The sequence below is a fragment of the Triturus cristatus genome, chromosome 7 (assembly GCF_964204655.1).
Source record: "Triturus cristatus chromosome 7, aTriCri1.1, whole genome shotgun sequence".
NCBI lineage: Eukaryota > Metazoa > Chordata > Amphibia > Caudata > Salamandridae > Triturus > Triturus cristatus.
In genome coordinates, this window is record NC_140590.1 from 1368497136 (window position 1) to 1368512645 (window position 15510).

General features: G+C 42.3%; 1 protein-coding gene across 1 annotated transcript in view; it reads left to right on the plus strand.

The window, feature by feature from the left end:
- The window catches only part of LOC146812074 (uncharacterized), a 236105-nt gene that overhangs the window by 116142 nt on the left and 104453 nt on the right, over positions 1 to 15510 (plus strand). Inside the window, exon 7 of the mRNA XM_085619083.1 lies at positions 4438 to 4488. Coding sequence (XP_085475209.1) covers positions 4438 to 4488 — 51 coding nt within the window. The remainder of the gene's footprint in view (positions 1 to 4437; positions 4489 to 15510) is intronic.

Consider the following 15510-nt stretch of genomic DNA (forward strand, 5'->3'; position numbering starts at 1 on the left):
AAATGGAAATAAAGCTGGAGGGCTACAAGGCTGGAAGGAAAGAGGACAAAAAGGTTGAAAGAAAGAAGGAACTATGGAAAGAATGAAATAAGAAAGAGAAAAGAATGACAAAAGAAAGGAAGGAACAAAAGAAGAAACACGAAAGGAAACATAATGGATAAAAGGAAGGAAAGAAAGATGGAAGGTAAAGGAAAGGCTAGAAAGTCAGAAAGAAGGAAAGGAACAAAAAAACAGAACACATGGAAAGGAAGGGAATATGGAAAGAAAGAAAAAAAGCAGAACAAAAGAAGTTAAGAAAAAGAAATTATAGAAAGAAAGAAGGCTAAAAAGATGGAAAAAGGAAGCAAAGAAAGAATGAGGGAAATAGAAGAGAAAGCAAAGAAAAAGGAAAGGGGGAAGAATATAGGATAGAAAGAGCGAAAAAGAAAGAAATAAAGCAAGAAGGCAAGGCTGGAAGGAAAAAGGAAGATAAGGAAGGAAATGTGGAAAGATAGAAAAGAGGAAAGAAAGAAATAAAAAAGGAAAGAGGAAATAATGAAAGCAAGAATAAATAAATGAAAGAAAGATGGAAGGCAAAAAAGAATGAACAGAAAGAAAGAAATATGGCAGGAAGGAAAGAAGGACACATGCAAAGGAAGGAACTATAGAAAGAAGGAAAGAAAGATGAAGAGAAAGTAGAAAGAAAAGAAAAGAACAAGGGAAGAATTGAAAGGCTAGAAAGAATAAAGTAAAGGAAGAAAAGGCGGGCAGGAATCCACACGGAAATAAAGATGGCAAGAAAAAAGATGGAAAGCAAGAAAGAAAGGATAGAAGACTGAGAAGGCAGGAAGGAAATAAAGAAGAAAGGAAATATGGAAAGAAAGAAAAACGAACCAAACAAAAGACGGAAATAAAGAGGGAAAAAAGGAAAGATGGAAATAAAGAGGGAAAGAAATACTAAAAGATGGAAGGAAACGAAAGCAAAAGAAAAGAAAGGAGAAAGGAAGGTAATAAGCCTTGAAGGAAAGAGGAAAAGAATGGTGGAAATAAATAAAAAAGAGGACATTAAGGCCGAAATAATGAAAGGAAAAAAGATGGAAATATTGAAGACAAGGCAGGAAGCATGGAATGATGGAAAGGTGAAAAGAACGAAGGAAAGAAAAAGCAAGGAAGGCACGAAAGGTTAAAAGAAGGTATGAAGGAAAGAAGGAAAGAAAAATGGAGGAAATATAGAAATAAAGAAAAACTGATGTAAAGAAAGAAATGGAATAAAGGATGGGCTAAAATGACAGAAATAAGGGAGGAAAGAAAGAAGGCAGGAGGGAAAGAAGGAACGAAAGAGAAAAGAAAAAGGAAGCAAAGGTGGGAAAAAGGAATGAGGTAAATATGAAAATAATGAAAGAAAGATACCATAGAAGGAAAGAACTAAAGATAGAAGAAAAGAAGGAAAAAGAAGGCAAGAAAGAAGAAAACAAGAATAACAAGAAAAAAAACCAAGGACTGCAGTCTGTTATGCCATGAAATACTAGCATTGAACAAACATAGGATAGTTGAAAAGGAATTTACAACCGCATTGACAGGAATCAGAAACGGATAAATCACGGACTGTGACCTGTGCTCACATATTTTATAATGATCTTGCTTTCACCTTGGTCTCTAAATACAAATGCAACACTAAAGTAATTATAAAGTAAAAATAAAATCACTGGCACTGAAGGAAAAAACCTTGTGTGCAGATATGCTCTTTGTGAAAGAGAAAAAGTTAACTGTTGGCTGAAGTAGTCTGATCCATTGCTCCATGCTCTATGCTGTTGTGGCCAGAAGTAAAATGTGAATAACACAACAACAGACCAATTGATAAAGAGAGGTTGCCGTAAGCCCCTTTAAGTTAGTATATAATGCTTATAATTTTATTAAAATCAAAAGGTCTTGGCCAGACCCAAAAAGGCTTCCCCAGCACACAAAGACTAAGTCATATGCATCATCCAACAACTTTACAACCTGTCAGTAGTTTAACTGAGAGAAAATATTGCTTCTAACTGTTTATCTGGAATAAAACCGCTTTGGCCTTTATGTATCTTACCTCCTGTCACTTTGGTTATCCTAGTTGCCATTACATTAGTGATGAATTCATAGCCTCATACATCTAACTTTGCTTCATTATTACTGCATCACACAATGAAATTTCAAGTGTGCAATAATTTTGACAAATTAAACTGTACCTCAAATATTTAGCTCCTACTTTAAGAAAACAAATTTGAGTGAAGTACTTGTGGGTTTATTGACTTACTCAACTATGTGTCTAATTGCTGTGTGTTGTTTTTTCAGGCTCTGTACCCTTTGGAGCTCAGTATTTTGACTAAATTATTTTCCAGACTGACGTGCTATTGTCTTTTTCACTCATTCAGATGTGGACTCTTTGGATAAAAATATAGAGAAACTAAGATGTGTCTGTAGTGCAGAATATCAACTGTTCACTCCCACAATGAAGTCTTGTATTTCCTTGTGTATTTCCGATGGGACCATTTTAATACTGATTGAGGCCGTTTATTGTAACTCATAACGCAGGTAGATTTAGCTCCATAGGCAGTATGTTTGATTGGCCTAATTCTTCTTTTCCAATAAATCGCCTGTCCGTTACCAGAAACAAATTTTAGCTTGTACCAAAACTAATACAGAATGGGATTGCCTTGGCTGGTAAGGGTATTAAGGCCGTTTGCACTCACTTTTCACATCCTTTTATCGAATGTTGAGTACAAATTGAGTAAACCTAAAGAGTCTGAGCTGTTCATTAGTGCAGCTCACGCAACCTCAGCAGCCACCTTTTTAATTTGCTCTTGATCCCAAATGGCAAATGTATAATTATGTATTAGGGCTTTGCTTGAACTGCACAAGCTAAACCGGTTCTTAGAATCAAGAAACATACAGAATTAAACCTCTTTATATCTGTGGTATTATATATGTATTTAGGGAAATATAGTGACATTTTATATTTTGGGGCAAGTATATGTTAACGTTTGAGGGTAATAATTTGCCAATGCTTTGGGTTATGCTTTGAGCATTGAAGCTCTGACAATGCCTATTATGTGTGGCCATGTTCGGGTCCCATATGCCAAGTTTTAAGATAGTTGGAAAACTTTTGTTCTTCGTGCTTATGGAAAATTAAGTATTTGCACTTTTTTATGGTGACTAAATATATTGATGCCCCAGAGAGAAAACATTGGAAACGGGCTCTCTTCCATAACAAAATGATCTGCCTAGGTCAACAATATTGTTAATCTGTGAGCAGTACAACACCAGAAACAAACAATTGCCCTCAGCAATTCTTCTCCTGCAGGTCTGTTTCTTCCCCACCCTGCCTTTTGTCCCTGAACAAAACCGCTGAAATTAACCATTTATAATTATCTCAAGTAACTATAACTCGTACCTTTGCTAACATTGCTAATTACCTTATATATTACATCACTCATGACATGTTCTGTGACATCATTGATATCTTCACTGCAACATCTGAAATGACTTAATTGATGATAACACTGTACATGGCGGGAGCACAATATATAGTTATTTGAGGTAACTATAACTGGTGATTCTCAATAGTTTTGTTAGTTTAAAACTATATGTTTTAACTGACATTTTCACCCAATGAGAACATTGAAATGAAGTCCCAGAGGGGCGGAGCATATGGTGTATAGTCCACGCGGCTGCTGTGAATGTTGTGAAAAACGCCAGTGATCATGGGCAGGAAGCCCGAAATGCATATGGCAGCGCCAGGGGAAAATGAGCAATGTGCCTGCAACCAGGAATAAAGCTACGGAGTTACTTACCATTGTGTGGCGTCTCTACAAGGGTAACCTTTCGTGTGTGGATATATATATATATCTATATATATGTGTTCAAAAAACCAAAGGTTACAGGGATGTTCTAGTTAGACTTAAATTTCACTTGTACAAAACCAGTGAAATTCAGCAGTTTTAGTTACCTGAGATAACTATAACTTATGCTCCCCATTACACTGCTTATGACCTCACATATTACATCACTAATGACATGGTCAGTGACATCACTCATGACATCATCCACAGAACCACTCACACCCCTATACAACCTCTTATACACACACCAACTTACATACCCATTCACAGACCAGTGGTCTATTGGCTGAATTTGAATAAATGAGTTCAGATGCTTTAAGGACTTGCATTTTTTTCTTCCTTGTACTTGCTTTTCCACTGAAATTGGTAGGAGTGCAGCAGGACCTCCATGCCTGGTGACAACCCATTTATGCTGGCATTTACTGTTCTTGGCTACTACTGGCAAGCTTTCGCACATTACAGTAATAATGTTCTTAATCTATATTTTTAAAGCATGCGAGAAAGGTGCTTAATTCTATTTTTTTCTCTTAATTCATGTATTTCCTTATAATTGCTTCCATTTTTTGCTTTTTATTGTCTGTAGCGGAACGCATGGTAACCCTGCCATCCAGAACCGCAGCATCTCGTTTCACCTGTAAGTGTGTCTTTAACATATTCCTTCAGAAATAAGAATCAACTGATGTAGCTCTCTTTACATCCTTTTGATTGTATTACAATTTTAGGCACATAACCATAACGTGTGTTCCACAGTCCTTGCTACGATATACAGTGTGACTCTTGGGGGATGGTGTAAGAGTGGCATCGCTTGATTACAGGAAGAAATGTTCGCGTTGTACTAGCCATGTCAATCAATATAATCACACAACTTTATTTGATTATAAAAATATAATCATAAAAGTAAAGACATAATTCAGTAACCAACAGTTAAAAAAGCACAGAGTTCCTATGTCGTACTGCGTATTTTACGATCATCCAACTGCAAAAGAGACGTCCTGTCCTGATAGCATCTGCAAACAGCGCTGTTCTACATTTCCTAAAATTGTAACACTTTAAAAGAGGAATTATTGTATTGACCAAGGGTAAGCAACAAGAGCCTGCTAATCAACCGAACTCTGAATCTAGATACAGAAAGTTTTTTCCATTTTTCTGGTGCACACATTATGGGCCTGATTATGATGTTGGGCGGACGACTAAACCGCAGTCTTGGGACCGATCGACCTCCGGTCGGCGGTCCCGACACCGCCATTACAGTGCAACATACATAACATACACTCATTTCTCTATGGGAGCTTGTGCTACGGCCATAAACCGGCCGTAGCACAAGCTCCTATGGAGAAATGGGGGACTCTGTTAATCCCTGCACCTGGTGGCAGGCACATCAAGGTGGATTAACAGGGAGCACCATAGGTGCCACCTCGGCCCATAGCTGGAGGCTGTGGAGGAATGGGGCCGAGCTAGAGGCCCCCAAAGTCGCTTTCCAACAGGCTTTCCATGTCGGAACTCCCGACATGGAAAGCCTGTTGGAAACGGACATCGTAATCCTGGCTGCGGAAATGCCGTCCTCACTGATTATAGTGGGGTTCTGCCTGGCTGACGGGCTCCTGGAGCCCGTAGGGATCTAGCTGGAATGACTGGCCGATTTCACTTTCGACCGCCAGAATTATAATGCGGTGCTTGACAGTGAAATTTAAGATGTCGGTCGGAAAGCCTCCGACCTCAGGTTGGAGGCTTCCCGATCAACATCAAAATAGCGCCCAAGTAGGGTTTAACACCAGGGGTAGTCTTTAAATGAATACAATGTTGCAGTTTGTTTTAATAATTTCTCCGAATTAATCTATCATCCAAAAAGGTCTTTTTGGACCCTTGTCTTGTCCTGCTTATTGATAGTAGTGGAATCGAGAAATAACGAGGCAGATCCAAAACCACCACTTTGGACTTTATATAATAACCAATGAATCTTGGTACAATCATTGCAACTTTAGCAGTCAGTGATTATATTGTGGTTCAGAGTGGCATGGGCATTGGACCACACAGAAAGCCATAACAGCAAAGGGGCAAGCTTGATATGATCCACAATGTAGGAGAGCTTCAGTTCACCATAACAGAAAAAATGAGTACAACTTGGAGGAAGTGAAAGTAGACTGCTATAAAACCGATTGTCTTCAAGTTGTATAGAATTTGTGTATGCATTTCCCCAACCACCCGCGCCATATGGGGTGATCGGAAGACACTGAGTATAAAAAATGTCAAACACGGTTATGATGGCACTACTACCTGCTTTGGACTTTAGATTAACTAACACACCCACTGAGCGATTAAGCTTTAGGCATCTAGTTGGGAGACCATGAATTACCAGAGTCCAACACAATATCATGATATGGAAATTGATACACCTTCTCAAGAGTTTTACCATCAATGGAGACAACTTATATATTCAGACTATTAGAGCCACAAGACAATGGTCTCCAAATCTATATCCATCAGAAAACCTGGGGGGACGGGGGGCGGGGGGGGGGGGGGAGACAGGTGTGTGTCTGTGTGTGTGCTTTTTTTTTTGACCCCTTGATAAAGCCAATAGGCCCAGTGACCATTAAACTGTCAGTAGGTCTGCCTTACTTAAAATTGCACCCTTTATATGGTTACATCACATAGTCAGCTGTGCGTGCCCACAGTGGATGGGTTGGCCCACGCCCATTGCCACCAACACCACATTGTGCACCGCCAAAGGCCATGCGTTGCAGGGGTAGGGCGTCCGCGGAGGATGGATGCTTATAGTTAATTGAAAATGTCAGTTAAAGCTTGCCATTTTAAACAAACAAAGCCACTGAAATTAGCCAGTTATAATTATCTTAAGAAACTATAACTTGTGCCCTAAAGTAACTATAACTAGAGCCTTTGCCAACAATGCTAATTACGTCACTCATGACATGTTCTGTGACATAATTGACATCTTCCTGCAACATCTGAAATTACATCATTGATACCAACACTACATGGCGGGAGCTCAAATTATAGTTACTTGAGATAACTAGAAATGATGATTTTCAGTGGTTTTGTTATTTTAAAACTATGTTTTAACTGACATTTCCACCTGATTACAACATTCTCTTTACCCTTTGAGGGGGGGGGGGGGGGAATATATATATATATATATATATATATATATATATATATATATATATATTCAACCAAACTTCCTCACAAGTAGGAAAGCCGACGCCGTGTCTTGTGCTTCAATATTTCTTTTATTCGGTCAGCTAAAACGTTGAACGCGTTTCGCTTGTCCCGCAAGCTTGTTCACCAACAAGCTTGCGGGACAAGCAAAACGCGTTCAACGTTTTAGCTGACCGAATAAAAGAAATATTGAAGCACAAGACACGGCGTCGGCTTTCCTACTTGTGAGGAAGTTTGGTTGAATATTATCGGACCGTGCTTGGGAGGTCCGTTCGTCGACGCGCCCCCTGGTTTGGAGGCGGTAGGCATACCTGAGCAAACGGAGGAGCAATATATATATATATATATATATATATATATATATATATATATATATATATATATATATATATTCTCCTTCGTTTGCTTCAGTATGCCCACCACCTCCAAACCAGAGGGCGCGTCGACGAACGGACCTCCCAAGCACGGTCCGATAATATTAGGCAAAACTTCCTCCCAAAGCAGGAAAGCCGACGCCGTGTCTTGTGGGCAAAGTTTTCTTTATTAGTCAGCTAAATTGTTAGACGTGTTTCGCTTGTCCTGCAAGCTTGTTCACTAACAATCTCCATAAAGTTTTTCCGCCATTTTAAGTGCTTAGTGCATGCGTGATACGTGTAAAACTACTAAACAATAAAGAGTGACAACAGACTCGTAGTTCAAACTTAACAAAGGACTTAGAGGCAACTCAAAACGGTATTACATAAATTCATCTCATATTGATACAATCAGTCTGCCCTTATCCTTAAAGTCACTAACGATTCTAAAATAAAAAATTGTTGACAATATTTAAGCATAATACATATTGTAGTATGAAAAGGGAAGATAATCAAATTAAACTTGGGTGGGTATAAGCACCACTCATAAATACACGCTATGCCCCAGTGGGCTAATCTCCAAACACGGTGACCCTGCATAAATTGCAATAGCTTGGTCGATCAGTAAGGCAGTAACAGAGGACAGTGTTAACCCCTTCGGTGCTCATGACGGAATGGTTCCGTCATGACCCACGGTTGAGCTGTGCTCATGACGGAACCATTCCGTCATGACCACGCCCGCGCAAGATTCCGTCAGCACAGCGGCGGAATCTGCGCAGCATCGAAGGGGTTAAGCATTTGATGTACACACTCAGTCAGCAAATGAATTCACACACTCAAGAACTGAACTCCAGGCCAATTGTTTTTGTATAAAAAATATACTGTTTATTTTTAGAACCAAGCAAGCCTGGAACAGGTAAGCATTAAATACTTTTCAGTAATAAGTTACTGGATATAGAATTGTTAGAAAATGCAATAGGAATGTTACTTTGTTTAATTTACAGGGGAGCAGTAGAATGCAAAACTTAGCAAATACAGTACAGTGGAATGAATAGGCTTTTTCAATAAATTGCAGGTAAATTACTTTTTGGATTACTTTTTCTAACATAGTGCTGAATCCTAGATTCAGCACTGGGAAATTTCCTGACAACAGTTAAGAAAATGCGTTTTAGTTAGATGTACAATTTTTAAAGAATATCCTTGTATTTCAAAAGTTGACACTTAGAAACTTTTTCACAGAGAACCACCAATGTTATCCTATGGAAGGAAATTCAATTCACAGGTAAGTTACTTTTGCGTTACTTTTCCTACTCAGTGCTGGATACCTAGATTCAGCACTAGGACATTTCCTGAAAACAGTTGCGAAAATGCGTTTTGGTTATTTGTGCGATTTTTAAAGAATATTCTTAGTTTTCAAAATTCGACACAGAAACTTTTTGGGAGAAAAACTGTCAATGTTATCCTATGAGGAAAAGCAGGTTATTGGTTTCGAGGTAAGTACTCGGTCTTTGGAGTTGGGGTTCTGGGGTTAGACTCAGGGGTCTCCCAGGGTCAGTGATGCACTGTTGTTGTATCCTCAGCGGCACTAGGGCGGCCGGGTGCAGAGTGTTGAGGCCCTATGTTATCCTATGGAGGATAAGGGGGGCTACGGTTGGTGGCTGCGGGCAAGCAGGCCACGAGGTAGTGGGAGCAAAGCTCCTAGGGTTTGGCTCAGGGCAAGTTGGGGACTAAAGTAGCACCAAAAGTGCACCCTCAGCGGCACTAGGGCGGCCGGGTGCAGTGTTCTGTTTTGAGGTCGGGTGCCCTGTTGATTTCAATGGAGATTCTCCGGGACAAAGAAACACTGCAGGCTCGGGGATGAGGATCTTCCAGAAGCGACCACCACTTCGAGAGGTAAGTTGGGATGTTGAGGGTTGGTTAGGTACCGTTGGTTTGAGCCCACAAGGCCGTGGGGCGTCGGGTGCAGGGGTGTCTTGGGACTTTGGATTTTCTTACCCGCTTTGGTCGCGGTAGGGGCGTCCTCTGGATTGAGGCTGCAGGCATCGTCAGGAGGCTTGAGGCAGGTCGGGTGTCGCCGTATCTCGGGTCAGGATCGCCGGGGGGACCTCCTCGTTGTGTTTTCCCCTCGAGCTCGGCCGGGTTCGGCGGGTGCAGAGTGGGCTGGATGTGCGGTTCCTGGCTGGCACCTGGAGCTGCAATTTAAATACGTCCGGTGTTCACAAGAGAAACAGTCTGGAAAGTGAAGGCAGGCAGGTCCTCCAGGGTGTGTGAGGTTGCTGGCTGCTGGACACGCCGGGATTTCGCAGGAGCAGGTTCGAGGGGAGACCGGCCTGTAGAGCTGGGGCCAAGTCAATTGGCGTTGTCCTCTTGTTAGCTCTGCACGGCTTTTTGTCCTTCTTCTTATCTTCTTTTCTTGTTGTTGCTGGATCTGAGGAAGGAAGGTTCAGGGTGCCCCTAAATACTAAATTTAGGGGTGCTACAGGTAGGTAAAGGTCAGGGACCAATGGGTCCCTTCCCTGGGGTGGGTACACCCCCTATTCTGCCACTCTCCAGTGGGAAGGGGGCAGGAGCCTGTCCCTGGTTGGCTGGGTCTCCCCATCCTCAAGATGGCGGGGACTCGAGGTTGTGCTTCACCTCGCCTCCCCCACCTTAGGGGTGGAGTTGGCAGAGGTGGGCATACCTCTTTTCCTCACTTGTTTTTCCCACCGATTCTCCCACCCAAAGTGGGGGTAGAACCAGTGGGGACCAGTTGCTGAAAGCAGTAAATGGTCTGGAGAGGCTCACAAAGGCGGCATGCCTTTGAAGCTTCTCCTTTGTGAACCCTGCCCATCCTGGGGGAGGAGGTTTGGCACCTCGCCCCATGATGTGCATTGTTTCAGGCCCCCGAGAGCAGCAAGCTCTCGACCCAGGGGTCCAGAAACATGTCTGGTGGTGGCAGCCTAAGCAGCCACTCTGTCAGGTCACTAGGAGTTGGTTGAATTTCAGGGGACATCTCTAAGATGCCCTCTGTTGTGCATTTTACATTAAAGCCCACACTGGCATCAGTGTGGGTTTAATGTGATGAGAAGTTTGATACCAAACTTCCCAGTCTTCAGTGTTGCCATTATGGTGCTGTGGAGTTCGTAATGACAAACTCCCAGCACCATATACTCTTTACTGGCAGCACTGCACTTACAGTGCCCAAGAATGGATTTGGGCACTGCAGGGCTCATGCACCTGCACCCTCACCACTGGCATAGGGCACCCAGCTAGAGGGGTGACTGATGTATGCCAGGGCAGTGGGCATGGCACACAGGGATGTGTGCCATGTCGACTCTTCACTTTGTTCTGCACCAAGGCACTCAGTCTGCAAAGGCAGTGTGTGAGTGTCAGGGTACAGAGCCTCTGAGGGTGGCACAATAAGTGCTGCAGCCCTTAGAGGCCTTCTCTAGTCACAGTGCCCTGGGTACCTGTGGTACCATTTACCAGGGGCTGACATGTGGCCAGAGATGTCAATTGTTTTGGAGAAAGAACACAGGCCCTGGGAACCTCATTAGCAGGGACCCAGGGCACACCAAGAAAAAGTGCATCAGTAGTCTGGAAAACAGTGGGGGGGTTACTGCAACAGAAACCCACTTTCCTACACCATGTCATGAGTGATGTAATATGTGAGGTCATCAGCAGTGCATTGCAGGGGCTTAAGTTATAGTTATTTCAGGTAACTATAAATGCTACATTTCATTGGTTTTGTAAGAGTGAAATTTGAGCTCAACTCAAATGTCCCTGTAACGTTTGTTTCTATGAATTTCTAAGGCTTTTTAAATTCTATTTCCTAACTATAACTTCCCTGTAACCTTTAGAGTTTTCAGTGAATTTCCACGTTTTTTAATGTTATTTCCTAACTATGACATCCCTGTAACCTTTTGTTTATTTAGTGAACATCTTTTTTTATATTACTTTTTAACTATAATGTCTGTCACCTTTGCTTTTTTTGAGAATTTTGAAGGTTTTTTCAAATTTTGTTTCGTAAGTGGAACATCTAACCTTTGTGAGTGAGATTGTGATTCGCTTTATAGGTCTGTGAGTGGGTATGTGAGTGGCTGTATGTGTCTGTGAGTGGGTGTGTAACTGGCTGTATGGGTCTGTGAGTAGCTGTATGGATCTGTAAGTGGGTGTATGAGTAGCTGTATGGGTGTGTGAGTGGGTGTGTGAGTAGTGTTCTGGGTGTGTAAGTGGCTCTGTGTCTGAGTGGGTTTATGAGTGACTATGGATGTGTGCGATTTGCTGTGTGGGTCTGTGAGTGGGTGTGTTAGTGGCTGTATGGGTGTGTGAGTGGCTGTATGTGTCTGAGTGTGGCTGTATGTGTCTGAGTGTATGTGAGAGAGGCTAACTGAATGTGTATGTCAGTGGTTGTGTGAGTGTTGGTGTGGGTGTGTCAGTAGCTCTGTGAGTGACTGATAAAGGTGTAGTGCGTATTCTACACTACAGCTGCGTGATGGACCAGGAGGAAATGTCTCCAGCAACTTTATGTGTGTTTTGGCAATGTGATTGTTCCTCGTGCGTCTTCATCCAGAAATCTGTGATAACATGAATCCTCCTACAGAGAAGACAAGAAAACTACAAAGAGGGGAATCTCCACCAAACAAGGGTACTTCCTCTTAACAGTATAAAGCAAGTTCTTTTTTCTTTTGTGGCGATGTCCTCATTTTCTACAGTATCATGAACATTTCCCCAAAATCTGCAGGAAACAGGCTGGTGGCCTTTTGGTAAGATGTCCATGATCCTGACAAAAGGCAGGAAGACCATTGCATACTACTAAGGTGAAAGGAGCGAGGCCAAACAGGTAGAGATTCAGGTGATTTTTCACACTTGAAAACTCGTAGTCATTAAAAGGGAGAACCATGGACTCTGCTCTCACCAGGAGAGGCCAGGAAAGAACCCGCTTGTCACAGTTACAACAGATTATGCTCCAATAGATCTACAATGCATTCACCTTCAACAAGGATTTAAGATAATTTTTCAATGTGGAATTTCAGAGAGTGCACACTTGCTTTGCCTTCGCCAAGCCAAAGCCCAGGAAGTTGGGATAATTTGTTCTTTACAGAAGTGGATCTTCAACTGGGGTTCCTTCTATGTATATATTTTTGTAAATGCCTCCCGTTTAGGTTTACATTTTGTGAAATGAACATCAGAGCCAGAATGGCCCAGGCAAATCTTAATAGGGAGGGAGGGCCATGCGCCCCCACCTCCTCTTTCCGGTCCAATGTCATCCCCAGGGAACCCATTCACCCGGGCCAAGCCTCCTGATCCTGCGTGCCCTAGAGCCCACCCAGGGCACTCAGTATGCAAGGTTGGGGACCGCAGCGGGAGTCTCAATGCCCCTGCGGTCCCTGGAATAGCTCCTGCATGCAGGGAGCTGCTAAATACGCAACACCCTGGATGTGGGAGCAATCCTTTCATCTGTTTCCCTGCCCAGATAAAAAGTAGGCTCCTAGCTGGTGGGAGCAGTTTTCCTACTCCCACCATCTGGGAGCAGACTTACTGTTGCTCTTGCTTGGTGGGAGGCAGGCGCCAACAGCTGTGTCTCTGGATGGGCTCTCCGATGCATAGAGAGACGGCCCTGTCGGGCGGCAGTCCCTATTGCCATTAATGGCCCCTCCTTTTTATTTTGCAGGGCCTGCCCAGAGAGGCGGTGGTTACCGGGATGGAGAATGGCCCAGAAGGGCCCTCCTCACCCATTAAAGGAAATCTCCAGCCCTGGGAAGGTGGTGGTCTCAGGGGCCCTTAAAGGCAAAGGAGGGGGATTTACACAGCCCCCCACCATTTTTCTTAATAAAGCCCCTGGGAGGTGGTGGTCCCCGGAGCTCATTAAAGCCTCAGGAGTGGGGCCTTGTGGCCCTCTCCTTAACACACACTTTTGACGCGCCCTCCGGGGAGGTGGCGTCCCTGGAGCCAAAATCAGCTCTAGGGAGGAGGGCTGTGTGCTCCCCCTCATCATTTTATGTCTATAAATAAGGGCCCGGGACCTGGCCCACCCAGAATCTAATAAAGAAACACAGGAGACTGTTTTTTTTTTCCCAGCGGATTTCCTGGGAGACCCCAGTAGCAGGGCAGAGATCACGGTATTCCTGCCCTCTTTTCTATTTTTTTTATTTTTTTATTCGGGCTCGGCTGAAGCAGAGTCCCAAAATGGCTGCCAACACTTCCCAGTTGAAGTGTTGACAGCCAATCAGATCTCTGCACAAGATTGTCAATATTCTAGGAGGCTTTGCACAATAGATATCCAAATTTTGATTTTCTTTAATATCTCCAAAACTACTGTACAGATTTGCACCAAATACAAAAAGGGTGCTTTCTGGATTGAGAGTTACCTTTCTGCTAAATTTGGTGTAATCCAGTCTAGTGGTTTAGGCTGTAGTCGTGTCTAAAATCTCTATGGGATTTAACACCCCCCCCCCTTTTTTTCTCGGCCCCCGCTTGACGGATCACCCTGAAACTCTCCATGCACGCTTTTCCTATGGAAACTAGGTTCTAACTATAACTGCCTACTAGCGACTGCCAAGAGGTTATTTATTTTTATATATGTCAACTGCCCTAACACTGGTAGAAAACAAATTTATAAGGGTTTTTTGTTATCTACCAACAAGAACCCCTGTATTGCCACTGAGATAGTATACATCTGGTAGTTGCTTTAAAGCCACTGTTATATTGGGTGCAGCTCTGGTCAATGGTGGAGCTGTCCATCTACCAAAAATCTCTTGTGGAATTAATCTCATGCGGCAAAGAAGCTCATACCCTGTGGTTGAAGTATGTAAAAAATCTATGTGGAAGGATCAAGAGGGGGAAACTTTGGGATTCACCTATCAAATAACAAAAGTAATCACTTTGAAATTAAAGAAGAATTATTGGGAGACTAGGTTGTCCCAGATCTGGAATGAACACCCAGAAGGGAGGGCATCAGGTTAGTTCCTACTTTAATAATGAACTCCTGGATTCATACCTTGTATAGACAGAATCCTCCCACTTTCTGCTAAGAACCTGTATGTGTAATTTAGAAGTGACACCCTGCGTTTAAGATCCTTCACTGCAAAGTAGGCTAAAGCAAAGCAATCCACAACGTTTTGTCCCCATTGCCCAAGGCATACGGAAACAGAGGCTTATTTCTTTTTCTTTTGCCCAAAGTTTAAACTGCCCCACAAGAAATGGATCATAGCTCTCTGCAAAAATGTGGGGGCGAAACATTACTGGGAGGTGCTAAGGATCTTAAAGCATGACACTACAGAACAAATCATGTTTGCTGTCTCTCGATACTTAAACTGGGCATGGAACATCAGAATTAGAGCGATGTTTACAAATGATTCGTAACTATCAAATAGAAATCTAATTATGATAGCCTTGGATTTATGATTATAGTTATATTACCCCAGTACTCAGGACGTAATTCAAAGAGGTAATAAATGTACCAATACAAACCATGCACTTTATTTTAAAAATCTTCCAATTTGTAAAATTGCATGAGTTTGTTGATTTACATTTTTTTTAAATAATTTTTTATGATGTTTTAATTGATGTAACATTTTTAACTATTGAATCTATGTATGTTTGCTGCACTTTGATGGGTTTTTAAGCCAAAATAAAGTTCTATATAATAAATATATAATCGGAGTGGCAGTAACAACTCTGTAATCATTGTTAGGGTCGCCAGAGAGAGGAATTGTTAGCATTTTTGTCACTTTAATAACTGTGCACCTGTTTGAATGTCTGCAAGACTTTGCAGACCTGTTGCATTGTCGGAGGACTGAAAGTTTCGCGGTGTTTGGTGAATGGGGTGCAAGAAATAAGGGGCCCCCAAAACAGGCTTGCAATCCAATGCATTTTACATAGACTTTTGAATTTCGCATAGCGCAAAAACAGGCATTCATATTTCATTGTGATTTGTCAGCATTATATATTAGGGTGTGCAGATGATTCTTTTGGGCACTGCAGATAAGTAGAGTAAGTATAAGTAATTAAGTTTTTCAACTGAGTGATATCTTGGAGCACAATGCCACTAAATGTTGCAAGGAAGCCCAAAAAAGAAACTAGACTGCATATGTAAAGTTTAAGATTTAGTACATGAACAATTGATAGACACATTTATGGTTACATGC